Below are 18,102 nucleotides of genomic sequence, written 5' to 3'. Positions count from 1 at the left end.
AAACTACTGAAGCCCGAGTGCTCTGGGGCCTGGGAGCCATAACTCGAGTCTGTGCTCTGCAATAAGGGAAGCCACTACAATGAGAAGCCTATGCACCTCTATGAAGAGTAGCCCCTGCTTACTGAGACTAGAGAAAGCCCCCGTGCAGCAACCAAGACCTATGCATCCAAAAAGAAAGTAAAAAAATAATTTGTAAAAATGAAAACAACAACAAAAAGACTATAAGGAAACAGTAGATTTGTGGCTTTGTGAGCAAATCCTGAAGATTCATAATATATAGTAACTGGTAAATTACTTTGCAGATGTACAAATCTAAGTCGAATGGACCTTTGAAGATGGCCTATGGCAAAGTCTCATCTCGTTGGGCTTCTTTATGTTTTGTTCATTATCTTGGATGAAGCAATTTTCATTAAGGGCAAAAAGACTCATAATTTTTTGGATGAGCTATACCATATTTTATAGGGGAAATATGTGATAATGGTAGTTATAAAATGGATGCTCTATCTTCCATAAATATGTAAAGAATTAAAAACTATTAAATGTTAAAGAGGTTATTTGAGTGATACAATAATACATTTTAAAAATTTTATTATTTTTTATGGTAACTGCTAAAGCCAGCATGTTTACTTTTACAACTGGAAAACAAATTCATGTTGTTTAAAAAATATTGAAAATATTCCACCTGAAAATATGGGACCAAGTTGGTGTGCTCAACTGAATGCTTTGTGATTCTTTAATTTTTTAAAAAAATTCAATTCAATTTGGTTCGACAATTATTTGTTGTGCCCCAACACTGTGCGTTGTGCTCTGGTCAAAGCTCCATGCGACATCATCTGACCTGTCTAAAAATTCTTACTCTAGTTAAGGAGACTGAAAACCACCCTGCAGCTGATTGCAAAAACTGTTTAAATAAAATATGGAAGTCTGGAGGAAGAACTGATAAAGGTAACTTCATTTTAGAGTTAAGCCTTGAAGATAGAGTGAGAATTCACCATTCCAAAAAGGTGAAAGACAATCAGGCATGGAGGTATTTATTCCCCCTTTTACTTATGTACTTAATCATTTACTTGTATCAATATAGATCATGGATATTTATATTTTGTGCTATAACCCATACCTTTGTGTGTGTGTGTGTGTGTGTGGATGTGCTTTCTTTGCCCAATAAAATGTTATAACTTTCAAAGTCAACAGAGGTGAATTTTAAAAACTTTTAGTGGTTATGTAGTACAGATGCATGTTTTTGCTTCCACTTTTTATTTCCAATAGTGTGGAATAACATCCTTGTACATTCATTTTTGTGCACTTGTGTGACTATTCTTTAGTTTACCATTCTAATCCCATCCTTAAGACATATTATGCTTGATTTTTGTTCCCTGCTCCTCAAGCATACCCTGCTTCCCCTTAGCTTCTGCTATCTTCTCTACCTAGAACACTCTTCCTCTATCTTTGCCCAGGAAAGCTCCTAGTATGATTCAGGGCTCAGCTCAAAGGCTGTTTGCTGTGGAAGCTTTTCTCTAATGTTTTGAAGATAATTTAATGGCTCCATTCCACTTCTCTTTGTTGTATATGTATTGTAACACTTATTATGTGACACTCCTGTTCTATCCTAGGACTTCTTCCTACTAGTTTTTTAACCCGTAGGGGCAGAAATGTGATCAATCACACTCATTTAGGGACTCCATCATCAAGTAATTAGCATATTTTGACTTTGAAGTTAAGAATTTGAGTGACTGAGAAATTAAGAATTGTGCCCAATATTATACAACTAGTTAATCTTCATTTCTTTTACATACATGGTTGTTCCATGCTTTAAGGAGACAAGAGAAGTTGAATATAGGTACTAGTTTTTGTCTGAAGTGCAAACAACTGTGCTGTAGTTTAAAAGTAATGTTTTCTAGATGTCTGTCAAAAACGTTTGTTTCTTGAAGACTTTGATATGAGTCTGTGTCTTCCAAAATGAGCCTGTTCAATATGCAAAGTATTCATAGGAAATCACATGTGAATGTAGGAGAAATTAAATAGGGCCTCTGATCTTCCTGACTCCCTTTTTAAGTCCGCAGTTGGCATAACATATCTTATGTATTATAATTAGTAATTAGAGGTGAACGCCAGAAAACAACAACAAAAAGAAAACAAAGGGACAATGTTTGCTGGTCAGGCTGTCAGCGGACTGAGACTAAAGAAGGTCCCATTCTGTGGTCCCGATGACCCAATGCAGCCTGCACCTAGGAGGAGACGTGCCCCTTCCGTTAACACTTTCTGGCGGGGTGACCTACACATCTGTGACCCCCGCTGGAGAGGAGGAGGCCCGGCGGCAGGCGCGCGCGCAGATATAGCCACCCGCAGGCACCTGGGTCGCGCGCCGCGGGAGGGGGTGGGCCCCCCGCGTTCTCCCGAAGCCCAATCATCAGGAGATTCCGGGGCAGGTCCCGCCGTCGACCACGCCCCCAGGGGGGTGGGGCGGGGGGGCGTCTTTAAGAGCTGGCGGTCCGGCCTCCTGCTGAGTCCGGGCGTGGGGCTGTGGACCCGGAGGTTCCAGTGTAAGCCCGCCGCCGCCCGCCCACGGTGGGCTCCACCGCCTTCGCCTCGGCCTCGCTAGCCCGCCAGCCCAACTCGGCGGCTCCTCCGCGAGCCCGCCGGGAACTCGCGCCCCTCGCGCTCCCCGGCGCCCGAGGGGGCCGCCCCCGGCCATGGTGCCCTCCCAGGAGGAGCCCGCCGCCGCGCGGGGGACAAGCGAGGCGCAGCCGCCCGGCTCCGCGCCTCCGGGGGCCGCTCCGCTGCCCTGCGCGGGACCCTTAGACGGCCCGGAGGCGGCGGCGGCCGAGAAGGTGGAAGTAGAGCTGGGTGGGTCGGTGGGCGCCGAGCCCCTTGAGCCCCCTGAGGGCGGCTGGGGTTGGCTGGTGATGCTAGCAGCCATGTGGTGCAACGGGTCGGTGTTCGGCATCCAGAACGCCTGCGGGGTGCTCTTCGTGTCCATGCTGAAGACCTTCGGGTCCAAGGACGATGACAAGATGGTCTTCAAGACAGGTGAGGCACAGCGCCCGCCGCGGCCAGCCCCGGGGGATGGGCGCGGGATGCATCCCGCATGTGGAGCGAGCTTCTGCGCCTCCTGGTGCGCCCCTGCGGGTCCGTGTGTGTAAAGGGTGTGAGGGGTGGGTCTGTCCAATTGCAAAAGCAGCCCTGCCGCTCCCGGGGCCTCCGTGCGCCTCTCTTTGTGTTGAATCCAGATGTAGAGACTTCATTTGGATACAAGTCACAAAACTTATTTGCTTAGATCTTCCTGCTTCCCCTTTCTGCAGGATAGAGGCTGAGTCTCTGGTAGACTTTCTCTTAATTTTTGAAAACAAACAGACCCTTCCAAAGCCAGTTAGTTACACCGCTCCGTTATTTTTACAATCTCTTTCGTGACCGTGACGGTTGGGTTTTTGTTCTGCTGCCCCCGGCGCTGCAGAGGACTTTGTGTGGTGGGGGGAGGCGGAGTTGGCGAGATGAAAGATCTGTATTGCAAGGACTCGGGAGTTCTGAAGGAAACACGGTTTCGTGCTGGGTTTTTTTTGGGGGGTGGGTGGGGGAAGGGGGGTGTCACTCTGCTAAATATAGAAAGCATAGGAGGCAGCCAGATCAGGGACTGGGAAGAGGAAGGTGAAGGGTTGCCCTTTTCCTGTTGTGTTCTTTGTCATTTTTAATCATATACCAAATTAGATGAAAAAGGTGCAGACTCAACATTTTTTCCCTTTAAATGATTATTACCTGATCTACCAAGTCTTTTACATGCATTATTTCATGTCATCCTGCGAGGCAGGCGTTATCAACCCCTTTTAGGGGAGAAAAGTGAAGCTTGTTGAAATAAAGTGTTTTAATGAGTCCACAATGGTGATGAAACATATCTTATTTAAAGGGCCAGGCGATTTTCATTACTAAAACATGCTCCCTCCTTGCCATTTGGGCAACTCTCTGTGGTTAATGAGGGCTTCCCAGGTGGCTTAGTGGTAAAGAACCCACATGCCAATGCAGGAGACCCACCCGGGTTCCATCCCTGGGTTGGGAAGATCCGCTGGAGAAGGAATCTCAACCCACTCCAGTATTCTTGCCTGGGAAATCCTGTGGGCAGAGAAGCCTGGTGGGCTACAGTCCACAGGAGTCAAACATGACTTAGTGACTAAACAACAGTGACATATGGTCCTTTTTTTTTTAACTTTAATTTTCAATTATTTTTAGTGTGTTTTCCTTAGCTCTTTAGTGTGCATACAAAAAAATATGCTAGTCTGTTATAACAAATTCTAAAGGAGCGGTAATGTTGGGAGTTTTAAAGACTTGTATTAGAGAGTATTATACTGTGGTTCTGCATCTTTTCTTCTACTTTGCGTTGTGTTTGCAGTTTATCCCCATAACAGTATGAGCTGGTAGCTTAAATTCTTTACATTTTAATGTCTAGTTTTCCATTGTATGAATATATTATACTTTATATGCATTCTTTCTTTAATAAACATTTAGGTTACTTTCAAAATTACCATAGACAGTGCTGCCATGCATATTCTTGTACATTGTCTCCTTGCACATGTGAATCAGGTACCATATTTAACCTGGAATTTCTGTTCCTTAAATAGCTTTTAAAGCTGTTGTGTTCTTCAGGTCACAGAGCTAGGTACAAAAGTGTTCAAAATATAATATCATGTACTTGCTTGGCAGGATAGATATGCATATGCAGTAGTAAACAAAAATAACTTTGTGTATTTTCTCTCTGAGTAGCCAGCATCTGGGAGAGAAAAGGGCACTGAGGCAGAATTCAGAGTCCACATTTTAAGACTAGTTCTTTCAGCATTTAGTAAATTCTTGCCTGGGATTACACTTTTATTGCAGTCAGAACACCAAAACAAAATACTCATTTGTCTACCACAGGTTTTGCAAACTCAGGTGAGTAGATCCATTGTTGTTTGTGGAAAGTCTTATTTTTTTTCTCCTTCCTAACTCATTTTTTTGAGAGAGAGCGAGTGAGCAAGCAAGCAGTTGCTGGAGAGACCGTAGCTTCATCAGAAATCAAGAGTTTTGTGATGTCGAAGCCTCTCTCTCTTTGGTCCCAAAGATTCCCAGTGACAACGATAGCCCAATTCTGGGTAGCTGAAGGGTAGGGAGGCCACAGGGACCCATTCTCTTCAACTTTTTGAAACTCTGTATTTTCAGTTTTGATGAATATCTTCATTTACTCAGCCTTGATGGCTTTCCAGTCTTGGCTGTGTATGTGTGGGTGTGTACTGCACAAACAGGTATGCAGGTGTGCACGTTAAATAGTGAAGACTTGGTCTGCCTGACTGCCGTACGTGGTTGGTTGTGCCCTTGCACACAGGTGCGCGGCCCAGGGTCAGTGCTGACTGAGAACCAGCCTGTGCTCTGGGTGCTGTTGATCTAACTCCTGCAGAGGGGCCCGTGCCCTTGTGGCCCTGTGTAACACCCCAGCCAGATGGCACAACAGCCTGTACTTGTACTTGGTTGATGCGTGAAACATGTACAGCAGATAAACTTTAAGGTCTGAGGTCACCTCATTGGTGAAAAAATGGAGACTGGATAGCCTTTACGCCAATTAATGTTTAAATTCCTGCCCCCCCACCTTTCTGTCTTTCCCTCCATTTTTCCCTCCCTTCTGCCAGCTCTCCCTTCTTTCTCTTTCTTTCTCTTTCTCCCCCCACTTTCTGCCTCGCCTTCCCTTCTTCCCTTTCTCTGTCTCGTCCCTCATTTAGTGTCTCTCTTGCTTCCCTCCTCCCTCCCTTCTTCCCCCGTCCATCTCCATCTCCCTCTGCTCATGCACTCTCTTGCAGACACGTACGTACAGGTGTTGCATATAAAGTCTATCAACAACAGGTACTGAAGGGTTTGAGAATGCTTGCTTTGAAGTTTGACTCTTCAGGTTTTTTATTTTGATATTCTAATGCTGAATCATCTGTGATCAAATGTGTGCTAGCTTCAGGTACAACATAAAACAGATGTGGAATTATTTAAGACTTAATTTTTCAAAGTTTTGGTCCATTTTCTATTACCTTGTTCATGATTGATAATTCCAGCATTAGAGGTCAGTTCATTCTGTCTCCACGTGCTCATTAGCTTCTTCATAGTTAGAAGCTCAAGGCTACACAGGGAGGTGCACAGGGTGGTGGAATGGGAACCTAGGTTTCCAAACGATGGTTCGTAACCATCAACGATGCTTGAGAACCTCCCATGTGTCAGGCCCAGTGCTAAGCACGTTCCTATTTTAAACCTTAGTGTGACTGCATGAGATAGGCTCGATTTAATCTTTCTTTTCAGATGTGGAAACTTAGGCTTATGGAGATTAAGTAAGCAGTGGACACCAGGGTTCAACCTCAGGTTTATCTGACTCCAGAAGCTAGGTTTTTAACGACTGATCATATTACATGGGTTGGATAACATTCTGGTAATGCATCATTCTTTATGCTTGATTAATTCAAGCTTTAGAAATGGATAACTATATAGGAATTCTGGAGTTAGAAAAGAAGTGTGAAAGATCAGGATCTCTGTTTCTTGATCTCACTTGGCTGTCAGTAAGCAATTGCCAGTTGTTAATGTCTCATTGAAATAGATTTTTGGGAGTTCCCTGGTGATCTAGTGATTAGGATTCAGCACTTTCACTGTGGTGGCTCCAAGTTCAATCCCTGGTTGGGGAACTGAGATCCTGCAAGCCGAGTGGTGCAGCCAAAATAAAAAAAAAAAAAGATTTTTGAAGTATAGGGAGATGTTCATTGGAAAGCAAGATAATTTCTTATGGCATTCAAGCCAGACTCTGGAGTTTGCTTTGAAGAACCAGACTCCTTTAGACTGATCCATAGCAGAACAGTATTTCCAGATGTTAAGTGAAGAAGAGACTTCCTCAGGCTTTACTTTTTCTCTTCAAGGCTCTCTTATCTCTTTCTGCGCCACTGATGATCCTCCCACAATTTCTCAGGAACAGGCATGGAGAAATTCATTCACACTAAGATATAAGTGAGTTTACACATCTTAATGTTACTTCTCATTCATACTACAAATGTTTACCCAGTATTTGACACCCTCTGTGCTGGGCATAGAAGGAGGTAATTGAGAGAGACAAGATCAGCTGTCCCCAAGGAGCTTTTGATCTGCTGTGGGATACAAAAGTAAATAGAATATTTCTCTTTGCAATATACCAGGACACAGGCTTGGGGAGATTAAGAGGCTGAAAGTCTAAGGAAATTCCCACGAATGGTGGAGGCTGGGAAAAACGTTTGATGGCCTCTTTCCCTGTGGCAGTAGATCTCATTTTGTGAAATTAAGACTTTGGAAAGGGGAAGAAAGCTGAACTCCGGTGGAGTACATCACAGCCCCATCATGTTATCCTGGCTGCTGAAGACATGGCATTCAGAGATATGCCTTGCACTTACTGCTGTGTTAGAAAGGTCCATCAGAGGGAGCAAGATGAGCTTGAGTTGTCTCTGTTCATCTAAGATTTATCTGTTCATATGTGCCTGCTTCTTGCCCAGGTGGGGGGAGATCAGACACTTTTGGGAAAACTAAAACAGGTAACTACAGTTAACTGGAACATTGTTTTCCCTTAGAAATTACAACTTAAAATTATAATTTAGAAATTATAATTATTGGAAAACCTATTTTTAGTTTTTTCATGAAACTGAAAAAGATTCTAGGGTTCTTTTAGTGCTCTAAAAGAACACTCTCTGGGATCTTACTAGGGTATTAGTCTAGTTTACTTATCTGCTTTCTTGGAAAAAGTAAAAATACTTTAGTGGTATGTTGATATTTAGAAACATCTATTTAAAACAAGTATGTTTTCAGAATCAGTATTTAAGATCACTAATGATATTCTTTTGAAGAAATTATGTCACTCTGGTACAGAGGCTGAGTCAAGAAGACCCCTACTATTTCCAGTAATTCCGAGAATGTGTTCTTTAATAGCCTTTCTTTAACATAGAGGCTTGTGGTTAAATAAGTTTGGGAAACAGTGCACATTATCATCTTCTTTTGGATATTCCAAGTACAAATCAAGGTATTAAAAATATTCAGTAGTTTTAAAGGAAAATGGGCTATCAAAAAGGTCTTTGGTTATCATCTTTAATACAACTCTACCTTTCCCATATGGAAGGAGATTGCTCTTTAGATAGTCATAATCACAAAGTAGGATTTTTAGTAGCATTGAGGGATGGATGCATCTTGCAGCACCTCTCAACATAGCCTTTTTTTTTTGGTCTTTATTCATTTATTTGTTTTTGACTGCCCTGGGTCTCTGTTGCTTTGGTGCGGCTCTGGTGTAGGCTTTTTCTAGTTGCGGCAAGCGGGGGCTACTCTTTGTTGCGGTCCGAGGTCTTCTCATTGTGGGGGCTTCTCTTGCTACAGAGCACAGGCTCTAGGGCTCACGGGCTTCAAGAGTTGCAGCACACGGGCTCTTTACTTGTGGCTCTAGAGCACGGGCTCAGTAGTTGTGGCGATCGGGCTTAGTTGTTCCGCAGCATGGGGAATCCTCCTGGACAAGGGATCACACCTGTGTGCCCTGCATTGGCAGGCAGATTTTAATTCACTGTGCCACCAGGGAAGTCCTCAACATCCTCTTTCTGGCACCTCTGAAATTTTTAAGTCAGTCAGTTTTTCCTAAAGGTTTCTTTTTCTTTTTTTTTTAAAGTTTTTGCATTTACGTACTGATATTACGCTGATACTTAAATACATACTGCAGTTGTGTGCTAGACCTGAACTTACAGGAGGTTTTGGCTATGGTTCAGAACTGAACTTCTATGTCTGGTTTTTATGCTGAAGGACTTTGTTTTTGGTGGAAAAACCAGTCTGCATAACTAACCATTTCTGTGTTACAGGAAAGTGTTTTAGTAGTGGTGCTTTGTTTTTTTTTTTTTTTTTTTTCACTGGAGCCCCCGACCAGCTGGGAGCTTGAATCAACCACAGGCCAACAGCCGTTCCTCCGCAGCACGCCGGGAAGAATCGGGCCCCGCCTGTGGTGCTTTGTTAAGATGGTTACAGTGAACAAATTATCTGATTCGTGGTCCCATACTGTACACATTTTCCACTATAAGGAAAATGCCTGACTCTTATTTGCACTCAAAGAGAGGTTGAAAAGCCAAGAAAACTCTCTTATGGCAGATGTTATGAGGCTTGAATTTGCTTCATTCTTTTCCATCTTAAAACATTCAACTTTATATTCCGTGAATTAATCTAAACTGCCTGTTAAAATAAGTTGTTAGACCACAAAAATAGTTCAGAATTTTGGAAAGAAATGAGCATGGTATGAGCATTTCGTACTCCCATTTCCAGAATGTTTCTGAATTTAGAAACTTTCTTATAACACAGAAATGGTTAGTTATGCAAACAGGTTTTTCCACCAAAATAAAGCCCTTAGCATAAAAGTGTAAAACATGGAAAGTATAAAGAGTGTATAGTGAATTCTGCTTAAGTACAACAATATGAGTATTCCTGTGGTGTTTTATCATGGGATTTTTATCAGTAGAATTAACTGCCAAAAGAACCAACTCAACCAGAAATAGTGTAGGGATTATTTCGGGAGAGGTTTTGAGGTGTGTTTTATAAGGAATTGTATCCTGTACTCTTGATGTGGTTTGTTGTATCGGTTCTTATTGCATCCATGTGGCAGTTCCTTGAGACTTAGTCCCAGGCCATGTGCCTGCTTCACTCTTCCTGCCTCCCCTGGGTGTCTCGTATGACCTGTGGCTCAAACCACTATCTTGGGGTTGTTATTTCCAAATTTCTTTGTGTTCAGGACCCATGTTACCTGTTTCTAGAAAATTCTATTTGGATGCACAGGTATATTGTTGTTTAGTTGCTAAGTTGTGACGAACTGTTTTGCAGCCCTGTGGACTGCAGCCTTCCAGGCTCTCTGTCCATGGGATTTCCCAGGCAAGAATACAGGAGTGAGTTGCCATTTCCTTCTCCAGGGGATCTTCCTGACCCAGGAATTGAATCTGAGTGTCCCCTGTTGGCAGGCAGATTCCTTACCACTGAACCACCTGAGAAGCCCACTCTCATATTACTACAGCCTTGTATAACCATATACAAATATACTCACAGTCTTTAATCATAAGTTCCCCAAGTCTCTTGCCTTGGCAGGTGGATTCTTTACCACTGAGCCACCAGGAAGCCCCAAGTGTATCATACTCAACTAAAATGAACTCATTTTTTAGCCACCCCACATAGTGTTTTCACCTACCATCAAAAACCTCAGGTCACCTGTGGGTAGATGTAGCCTTCCTTCTGAATTCTCTTAGTGTATAACACCTCTGGTTGCTCACGTCAAAAACATGGACTCCATCCTAATTTCTTATTTCTTCTCTTTCCTATTTTGTTAAATCAGACAAGGTCCTTTTGTGTTTACCTCCTTAATGCCTCATAAGTCAATCCCCATCTTATCCTTTAGTGCCGTGCATTAATTTGTGCCTTTATTACTTTTGGCCTCAATTACTGTCAAAACCCATTAACGGGTCTGCTGGTCCTCAGTTTAGACACATGAGTGATTTTTCCAGAACATTAGACCATATCATTTTTCTGTTTAAAAGCCATCAGTGATACCCATTAATTCTGGGAAAACCAGAGTCGTTTGAGCACTGGCCCTTGCCTGACCCTGTAACCTTGCTCACCGCTCTCCCTTCTTGCACAGCATGTGGCATCTTAGTTCCCTGACTAGGGATCGATCCCAGACCCCCTGCAATGGGAGCACTGAGTCCTAACCACTGGACCACCAGTGAAGGAAGGAAGACACTCCCCGTTCTTGGACTTCACACTCCAGCGTAGGCGGAGGAGGTTTTGCACTTTACCGAATCTGCCTTGCTTCTTCGCCTCTGTGTGTGCCACTTCCTCTCTCTAGTGTGGTTGTTGGTCCTTATAAGATTCTGGTGAAATGGCCTGGCTGTTTTATTTTTTTGATCACCGCTGTGGGATAAAAAATGCTTTTTTACAACTGTTGTTATGTTTTTGATGCACATGGGATGTTTTGGGGGTAGCATGAATTCAAATGAATTATGAATTCAGCTCAGAGTGGAAGACAGAGAACCTAATTCCAACCCATCCTGATCTAGCATTCTGTTTAAGATAACCCATATTTGCTCAAGTGATAATTTGTGTAGACCATAAAGGAAGGGTTTTCATATACATTACTTGATTTTATTTTTTAGAGTAGCCTTGTAGTGTGTCGTTACCTCATTTATAGATAATAAAGTCGCAACTTGCACAGTTTAAGGTTGGGCCACGTGATATCAGTATTTACATTCATTAAGTTGAATGTTGGACAGAAATCTGTCCTTCTGTTAAACTTGTCTCGAGATGTGGAGTCCTGGCCTTTTATCCCCTTGAAACTATTTTCTGTGTGTTTACCTAAATGTTCTCTAGAACCTACGTAGTTTTTCCTACCCAGGCTACCAGAAATCCTGTGAAGTCGTCCAATCCATCCCATTTAGAGTTATCATAACCCAGCTAGAGATCTGGTCTCATTTTCAAGTGAAATAAATAAACCTTAACAAAAACAAGCTGAACCCCAGACGTTGCTCCTACAATTGGCTCAGCCCAGCTCTGAGCACCCACCTAGCCTGTTGGCACCCAGGCAGGAACTGTGGGTGTTTTTATTGGCAGTGTTTTAGAAGGAGCAACTCCAAGCCTTCTGGGAACTGGGTAGCAGCACCACCCAGGACTGGATTAATGGAGGAGAGCAGTGCTGTTAGTCATCTCTGTACCACCTGCGTGTGAGCAAACCTTTTCAGCTAAGCCATCTTCATTAACAGCAAAATGCCTGGATCCCACCTTGCCTGTAGGCACTAGAACCAGGGAACTGAGGAGGTGGCTTGCCTTATTCCCAGCTGGAAGTCTTTTTTTTTTCATTTCACTAATTAAAAATAAATGGAAGTATAGTTGATTTACAATGTTGTTAATTGCTACTGTATAACAAAGTGATTCCATTATATATTTAAAGTATTCTTTTTCATTATGGTTTCTCATAGGATATTGAATGTAGTTTGCTGTGTTGCATAGGACTTTGTTGTTTATTCATTCTGTATATGAAAGCGTCCATCTGCTAACCTCAACCTTTCACTCCACTGCTCCTTCAGCCCCTTCCCCCTTGGCAACCAGCAGTCTGTTCTTTATGTCCCTGTGTCTGTTTCATGTTGTTTTCGTTCAGTCGCTCAGTCGTGTCCGACTCTTTGCGACCCCATGGACTGCAGCACGCCAGACCTCCCTGTCCTTCACTGTCTGCTGGAGCCTGCTCAAACTCATGTCCGTTGAGTTGGTGATGCCATCAGCCGTCTCATCATCTATCGTCCCCTTCTCCTGCCTTCAACCTTTCCTAGCATCAGGGTCTTTTCTAATGAGTCAGACCTTCACATAAGGTGGCCAAAGTATTGGAGCTTCAGCATAGATAGGTTCATTTGTGTCATAGTTTAGATTCCACATATGAGTGATATCACATGGTATTTGTCTTTCTCATTCTGACTTATGTCTCTTGGTATGATAATCTCTAGTTGTGTCCATGTTGCTGCAAGTGGCATTATTTCATTCTTTTTAATGGTTGAGTTCAGTTCAGTCGCTCAGTTGTGTCTGACTCTTTGCAACCCCATGAATCGCAGCACACCAGGCCTCCCTGTTCATCACCAACTCCCGGAGTTCACTCAGACTCACGTCCATCGAGTCAGTGATGCCATCCAGCCATCTCATCCTCTGTCATCCCCTTCTCCTCCTGCCCCCAATCCCTCCCAGCATCAGAGTCTTTTCTAATGAGTCAACTCTTCCCATGAGGTGGCCAAAGTACTGGAGTTTCAGCTTCAGCATCATTCCGTAGTATTCCATTGTATATATGTACCACATCTCCTTTATGCATTTATCTGTCAATGGGTATTTATTGATAGATTGTTTCCATTTCTTGGCTATTGCATTTCACTAATTTTTAATTATGGGGAAATGCATGAAATAAATATTTGAAATAATGTATGTGGACTAAAGCAGTGTTTCTAACCCTTTTGTTCCCAAACATAAAAGTCTTCTCATAGCCCTTGAAAATTCTGATACTCCCCTCCAAGGGTAATTTACCTTTTGAGATTCCCTAATACCCAGAAGGCAGAAGGCAATGGCAACCCACTCCAGTACTCTTGCCTGGAAAATCCCATGGTCGGAGGAGCCTGGTAGGCTGCAGCCCATGGGGTCGCTAAGAGTCGGGCACCACTGAGCGACTTCACTTTCACTTTTCACTTTCATGCATTGGAGAAGGAAATGGCAACCCACTCCAGTATTCTTGCCTGGAGAATCCCAGGGACGGGGGAGCCTCCTGGTGGGCTGCCGTCTATGGGGTCGCACAGATTCGGACACGACTGAAGCGACTTAGCAGCAATACCCAGAAGATAAAGCCATTCTCTATGTTTTTCCACCAGCTGAGATTTTGTCACGTTACTTTTACTGGCATTATTATAATTAGGATTCTTTTTTTTTTTTTAGTTGCACCTCGAGGCATACAGGCTCTTAGTTCCTGGGCCAGCTCTGTGAAAGTGCCCAGTCCTAACCACTGGACTCCCAGGGAATTCCCTAGGACTCTTTTTTGTTTGTTTGTTTTTAAAGACAGTTATAATAGTGAATGTGCTTTTCAAAACTAAGTGTGCCTCTTAGATCTGCTCTTATTAGTAAGGGGGAACCAGCCTGCCTTCCTCCTACAGCCACCCAACTTGAGAATCGGTAACTGGAGTTTTGAATTGAGTTCAAGGCATGCTTTTCTATCATTAGTTAAATCCAAATGAAAGGTCAGCGGTTAAATTAGTGTATAAAACTCAGGGAAAGGTGCATTGATCTGTGGTTCAGCTGTTACCCATTTTTTTTGGCTGAGGAGTAAATTGCATCAACAGTGCTCTGCATGTGTTCAGAAAGTAAAAACTTTATTTAGTCTTGTGACCAACTTAGACGCGATCCAAAAACCAATTCTGAAATACGTTTCATGAGAGTAGAAAACCACTACTCATTAAACAGATGTATTTATTGACTTTTCTGGGTAGATAGGTATTAATGCCAGAATCAAGTGGGTTAGTCTGGTGACTGGTTTTAATAGTGAAAACCTTTTCATCTTGTTTAATTATCCTTTTTATTAGTTTTGAGTTTACGTTCCAATTTCAAATGGCAGCATGTCAGAGGATTCACATTTGTCAATGGTTGTTTAAACAAGGGCATTCCACAAAGTTAATTGATGTTTTAGTGCAGATAGGGGCAGAAAGTTGCCCTTGTTGTTGCATAGCACTGTAACACTTGAACTTGGCAACAATTCCTCAACTCCGAAGTTATCTCCCGCTGCCAGGCTTTTAGGTTTCTTTCTGTTTTATCTGTAGCTCTTAGTTTTGCTTTGTTGAACAGTGTTGCTTTTATAATAGTAAAAATATTAATATTAAAAATAACTATTAGCATTAGAATATTAACTTTAATGACTGTAACAGTAAACTTGCCCTAAGATTAAGTGGTTTTATAGGAATAAATGATACATATATGGAGTTTTCATTGTAATTGTTAGGTTTTGTCTCTTTTTTCTCAAGATAAAAATGTTAATTATGAAATAGTCTAGAACTGATAAATGAAACTGATTTTATTTTTATAATGAAAATCTTTTGTTAATCATATATGAACAGATTAGGAAGAAAGGTGTTTGTTTTTTTTTTTTTTTGGCCACACCCTGCAGCCTGGGGTATCTCAGTTCCCTGACCAGGAATCAAACCCATGCCGCCTGCATTGGAAGCTCAGAGTCTTAACCACTGGACCACCAGATGAGTCCCAGAGAACTGATTTTAAATCACATCAAGGAAATGGCAGTCCACTCCAGTTTTTCTTGCCTGGAAAATCCCATGGACAGAGGAGCCTGGCGGGCTACAGTCCATGGGGTTGCAAGGAGTCGGACACAACTGAGTGACTCAACAACAACAACATTATTTGACCACGTTTTGTTTTGGATCAAAATGGAGATATTTAATGTCAGATGGACAGTTGCTAAGACTAGTGCTAATCACACCTAAGCCCCACACAGATATGGCACATGGAATTCTTATTAATGTATCTCTTTTTGGGGGGGGGTGTGTGTAGAGGGACTTAAGGAGGGTCAGAAGAAATAATAGATAAATGTTTGTGTTTATATGCATAATTGTATCCAGAATATTATATAATTACTAATCTAAAATCCTCTTGTTTGGTGGTTCTTACGTATATATGGTACACAGGCTGCTTATATGGGGGCAAAGACAAATAGAGCATTTCCCCACATTTTGTTGCTGGCCACCAGAAAAAAAGTCTCAGAGACACATGTGTTGCCATCAGAAAAAAAAAAAAAAACTTGGGAAAAATGGTTACATATTAAATGATCATTTAAATTAAAAGCTTTAAAGTAATGCTTTTAAATGACTTAAATTTTAGCTCAGTGTTCTTTATAAAATGTGTTTATCATTTCTTTCAACAAACTTGTGTCTGTAAGTGATGCTCAGTAGAACAGGAGACTGACCCTTTTCCAGAAATGTGAAATCTTCTTGAATCCAAGCAAAAAGAAATTATGATAAGTTCAGTTTGATTGGTTTGGAATTGTAATTATTTGGAGAGGGATATGGTTTGTCTTTTCATACACTCCTGCAGATATAGCACTATAAGGAATCTTCCTGAGAGAATGCACTCCTTTCAAACACTTTTTTCAACCAAGTCAAGGAATACCAAACCTGAATTCTTTAAATTTACAACTGATGTCATTGGTACAGAGCTACAATCCCTTATCTGGAACTCTTGGGGCCATATGTGCTTTGGGGTCAGAATTTTTTGGATTTAAAAAAAAACCAGGTTCATACACATGTGTTTTTTTTTTTTTTAAAACACACTCCTCCCCACTCCCGGAGTCTGAGGCAGCACCCTGTAATCTAATAGATGTTTTTGCAAAAAACGTATGCCTGTTCAGAGTAATTGGGACAAATAGAGACGATAAGTAGCTTCATGTCAGTTCAGGTCCTGTTTTACTTCCAAGTGAGTATTGATGCTATCTTGAAGACTTTGGGTTTGTAATTTCAGAATTGGAAATAAGGATTTGTAGAGTTATATGTGAATATTTTGTTTCTGTTTCTCAGTGGACATTCCTTTTAAGGTACATTTTTCTTTATCAGATAGTGAAACCTGCTTCATGTTTTCAGTAAATGTGACATTCGGCTATCATACTGCTCTACCCTAGATTACTCAGCTGAGCCTCCTTTGCTGGGTGTTTGAAGTGCAGGCTGTGTTATGAAATGTAAATGGCATATCTATATACATCTTTGAACAAATTCTTTCCCCCTTTTTCGAATTGCTTTCATTGCATATATGTCCCAAAGTGAGATTACTCGTTCAAAGGTCATGAACAACTTTATAATAACGTTTGTTGGGCTTAGTTGCTCAGTAGTGTCTGACTCTCTGCGACTCCATTGACTCTGTCCATGGGGATTCTCCAGGCAAGAATACTGTAGTAGATTGTCATGCACTCCCATTGTCAAACTGTCTTTTAGAGAACTTGAATCCGTTTACTGTGCACCAGTGGTATACTGACTTTCTGAAAACTCTACCAATGTTAGGTTTTATTTTTATTAATATTTGCTACTTTGATAATTGCTAGTGGTATTTTTAAAAATTAGTTGAAGTCATATTTCCTTGCTTTTAGGGCAGTGTATTTTCCCAGTTTTTGAGCCCTTTAGAAGCAGTAAATGGCATCTGGAAATACAAGAGGACACCTACCAGTGAAAATATTAGAGTAAAGCTTTCTTAACCACCGGTGGGAACACTAGAAAGGCCTGAGATTATCCTGGCCCTTAGATTCTCAGGTGACCCACCTTGGCAGGTGAGGCAGGCCCCTGTTCCCTTTCCTCTGCGCTCTAAGCCCAGCCTAGGTGTTGATCAAGGCCTTTTGTAAGGGTGGGAGTGAGGATGGAAATTAACAATCTGGGAGGCTTGGCCGTGAGGACTTAGTGTCTTCTTTAGGTGATACGTTGGCCTTGAGAGGCTCGAGTCTGCACGAGCAGCCCTGTCTCATTCTCCATCTGTGCTGTGGCCTTGCCTCAGTCTCTTCCAGACCCAGCTAATTCTATGGAATTAGCTTTAATTCATTAATTTGGGTGTATGTTTAAAACGATTTATTTTTAAAAGTGATGTAAAAGTCATTTGAGCACAAACTATGTATTAGGGCCATGCAAGAAACAGAAAGGACTTTGGCATATTCCATAGTCTTGGGAGGTTATGAGGAAAGACAAAATGCTGTGTACATGAGTAACTTGGAGAGAGTATGCCACCCATGTTAAATGTGGCATAAACATGGTATTCGGAGAAGGCAATGGCACCCCACTCCAGTACTCTTGCCTGGAAAATCCCATGGATGGAGGAGCCTGGTAGGCTGTGGTCCACATTCAATTCAGTTCAGTCACTCAGTCGTGTCTGACTCTTTGCGGTCCATGGGGTCACTAAGAATGAGACATGACTGAACAACTTCACTTTCACTTTTCACTTTCATGCATTGGAGAAGGAAATGGAAACCCACTCCAGTGTTCTTGCCTGGAGAATCCTAGGGATGGGGGAGCCTGGTGGGCTGCCATCTATGGGGTCGCACAGAGTCGGACACGACTGAAGTGACTTAGCAGCAGCAGCAGCAGCAAACGTGGTATTGGATTTTAGGGGAAGGCAAAATGGCTTCTGACTGAGATGATCAGGGAAGGCATTTGGGAGGTAGCTTTTGAGTTAAGACTTCAAAAGATTGGTAATTTTCTTCAGCAGATTTAGCAGAATAGGCATCCCTGGGATGGGTACACACTAATAGTAAATGTCTTACTGTATGTTTTTTATTGCTTTATTGATCCTGTGGGATAATTGCTATTATGAGCCTCATGTTTCAGATGGGCAACTGAGGGTGGATTTGAATTCAGTCTCTGGGGTCAGGATCCAGGTTCATTATACTCAGCAATACACTGGGCTCTTTAAACAAATGACAAAGAATTTGGTTTGGCTGGAGCCCAGGATTTGTAGAGGAAAGCCCCCAGAAGATCAGGCCTGGAAAGAATAGGGATGGGAAGATTTAACTGTCAAGTTAAGAAGTTTGGATGT

The 18,102-nt window shown here is 42.2% G+C and overlaps 1 protein-coding gene across 1 annotated transcript in view; it reads left to right on the top strand.

Annotated features, from left to right (window-relative positions):
• The first annotated feature begins 2,495 nt into the window (after positions 1–2,495).
• Positions 2,496–18,102, top strand: part of SLC16A10 (solute carrier family 16 member 10) — a 119,954-nt gene continuing 104,347 nt past the window's right edge. The window contains exon 1 of the mRNA XM_027551203.1: positions 2,496–3,027. Coding sequence (XP_027407004.1) covers positions 2,691–3,027 — 337 coding nt within the window. The 5' untranslated portion in view covers positions 2,496–2,690. The remainder of the gene's footprint in view (positions 3,028–18,102) is intronic.

Source organism: Bos indicus x Bos taurus, chromosome 9, assembly GCF_003369695.1.
Source record: "Bos indicus x Bos taurus breed Angus x Brahman F1 hybrid chromosome 9, Bos_hybrid_MaternalHap_v2.0, whole genome shotgun sequence".
Lineage (NCBI taxonomy): Eukaryota > Metazoa > Chordata > Mammalia > Artiodactyla > Bovidae > Bos > Bos indicus x Bos taurus.
This window is presented reverse-complemented; position numbering and strand designations above follow the sequence as displayed.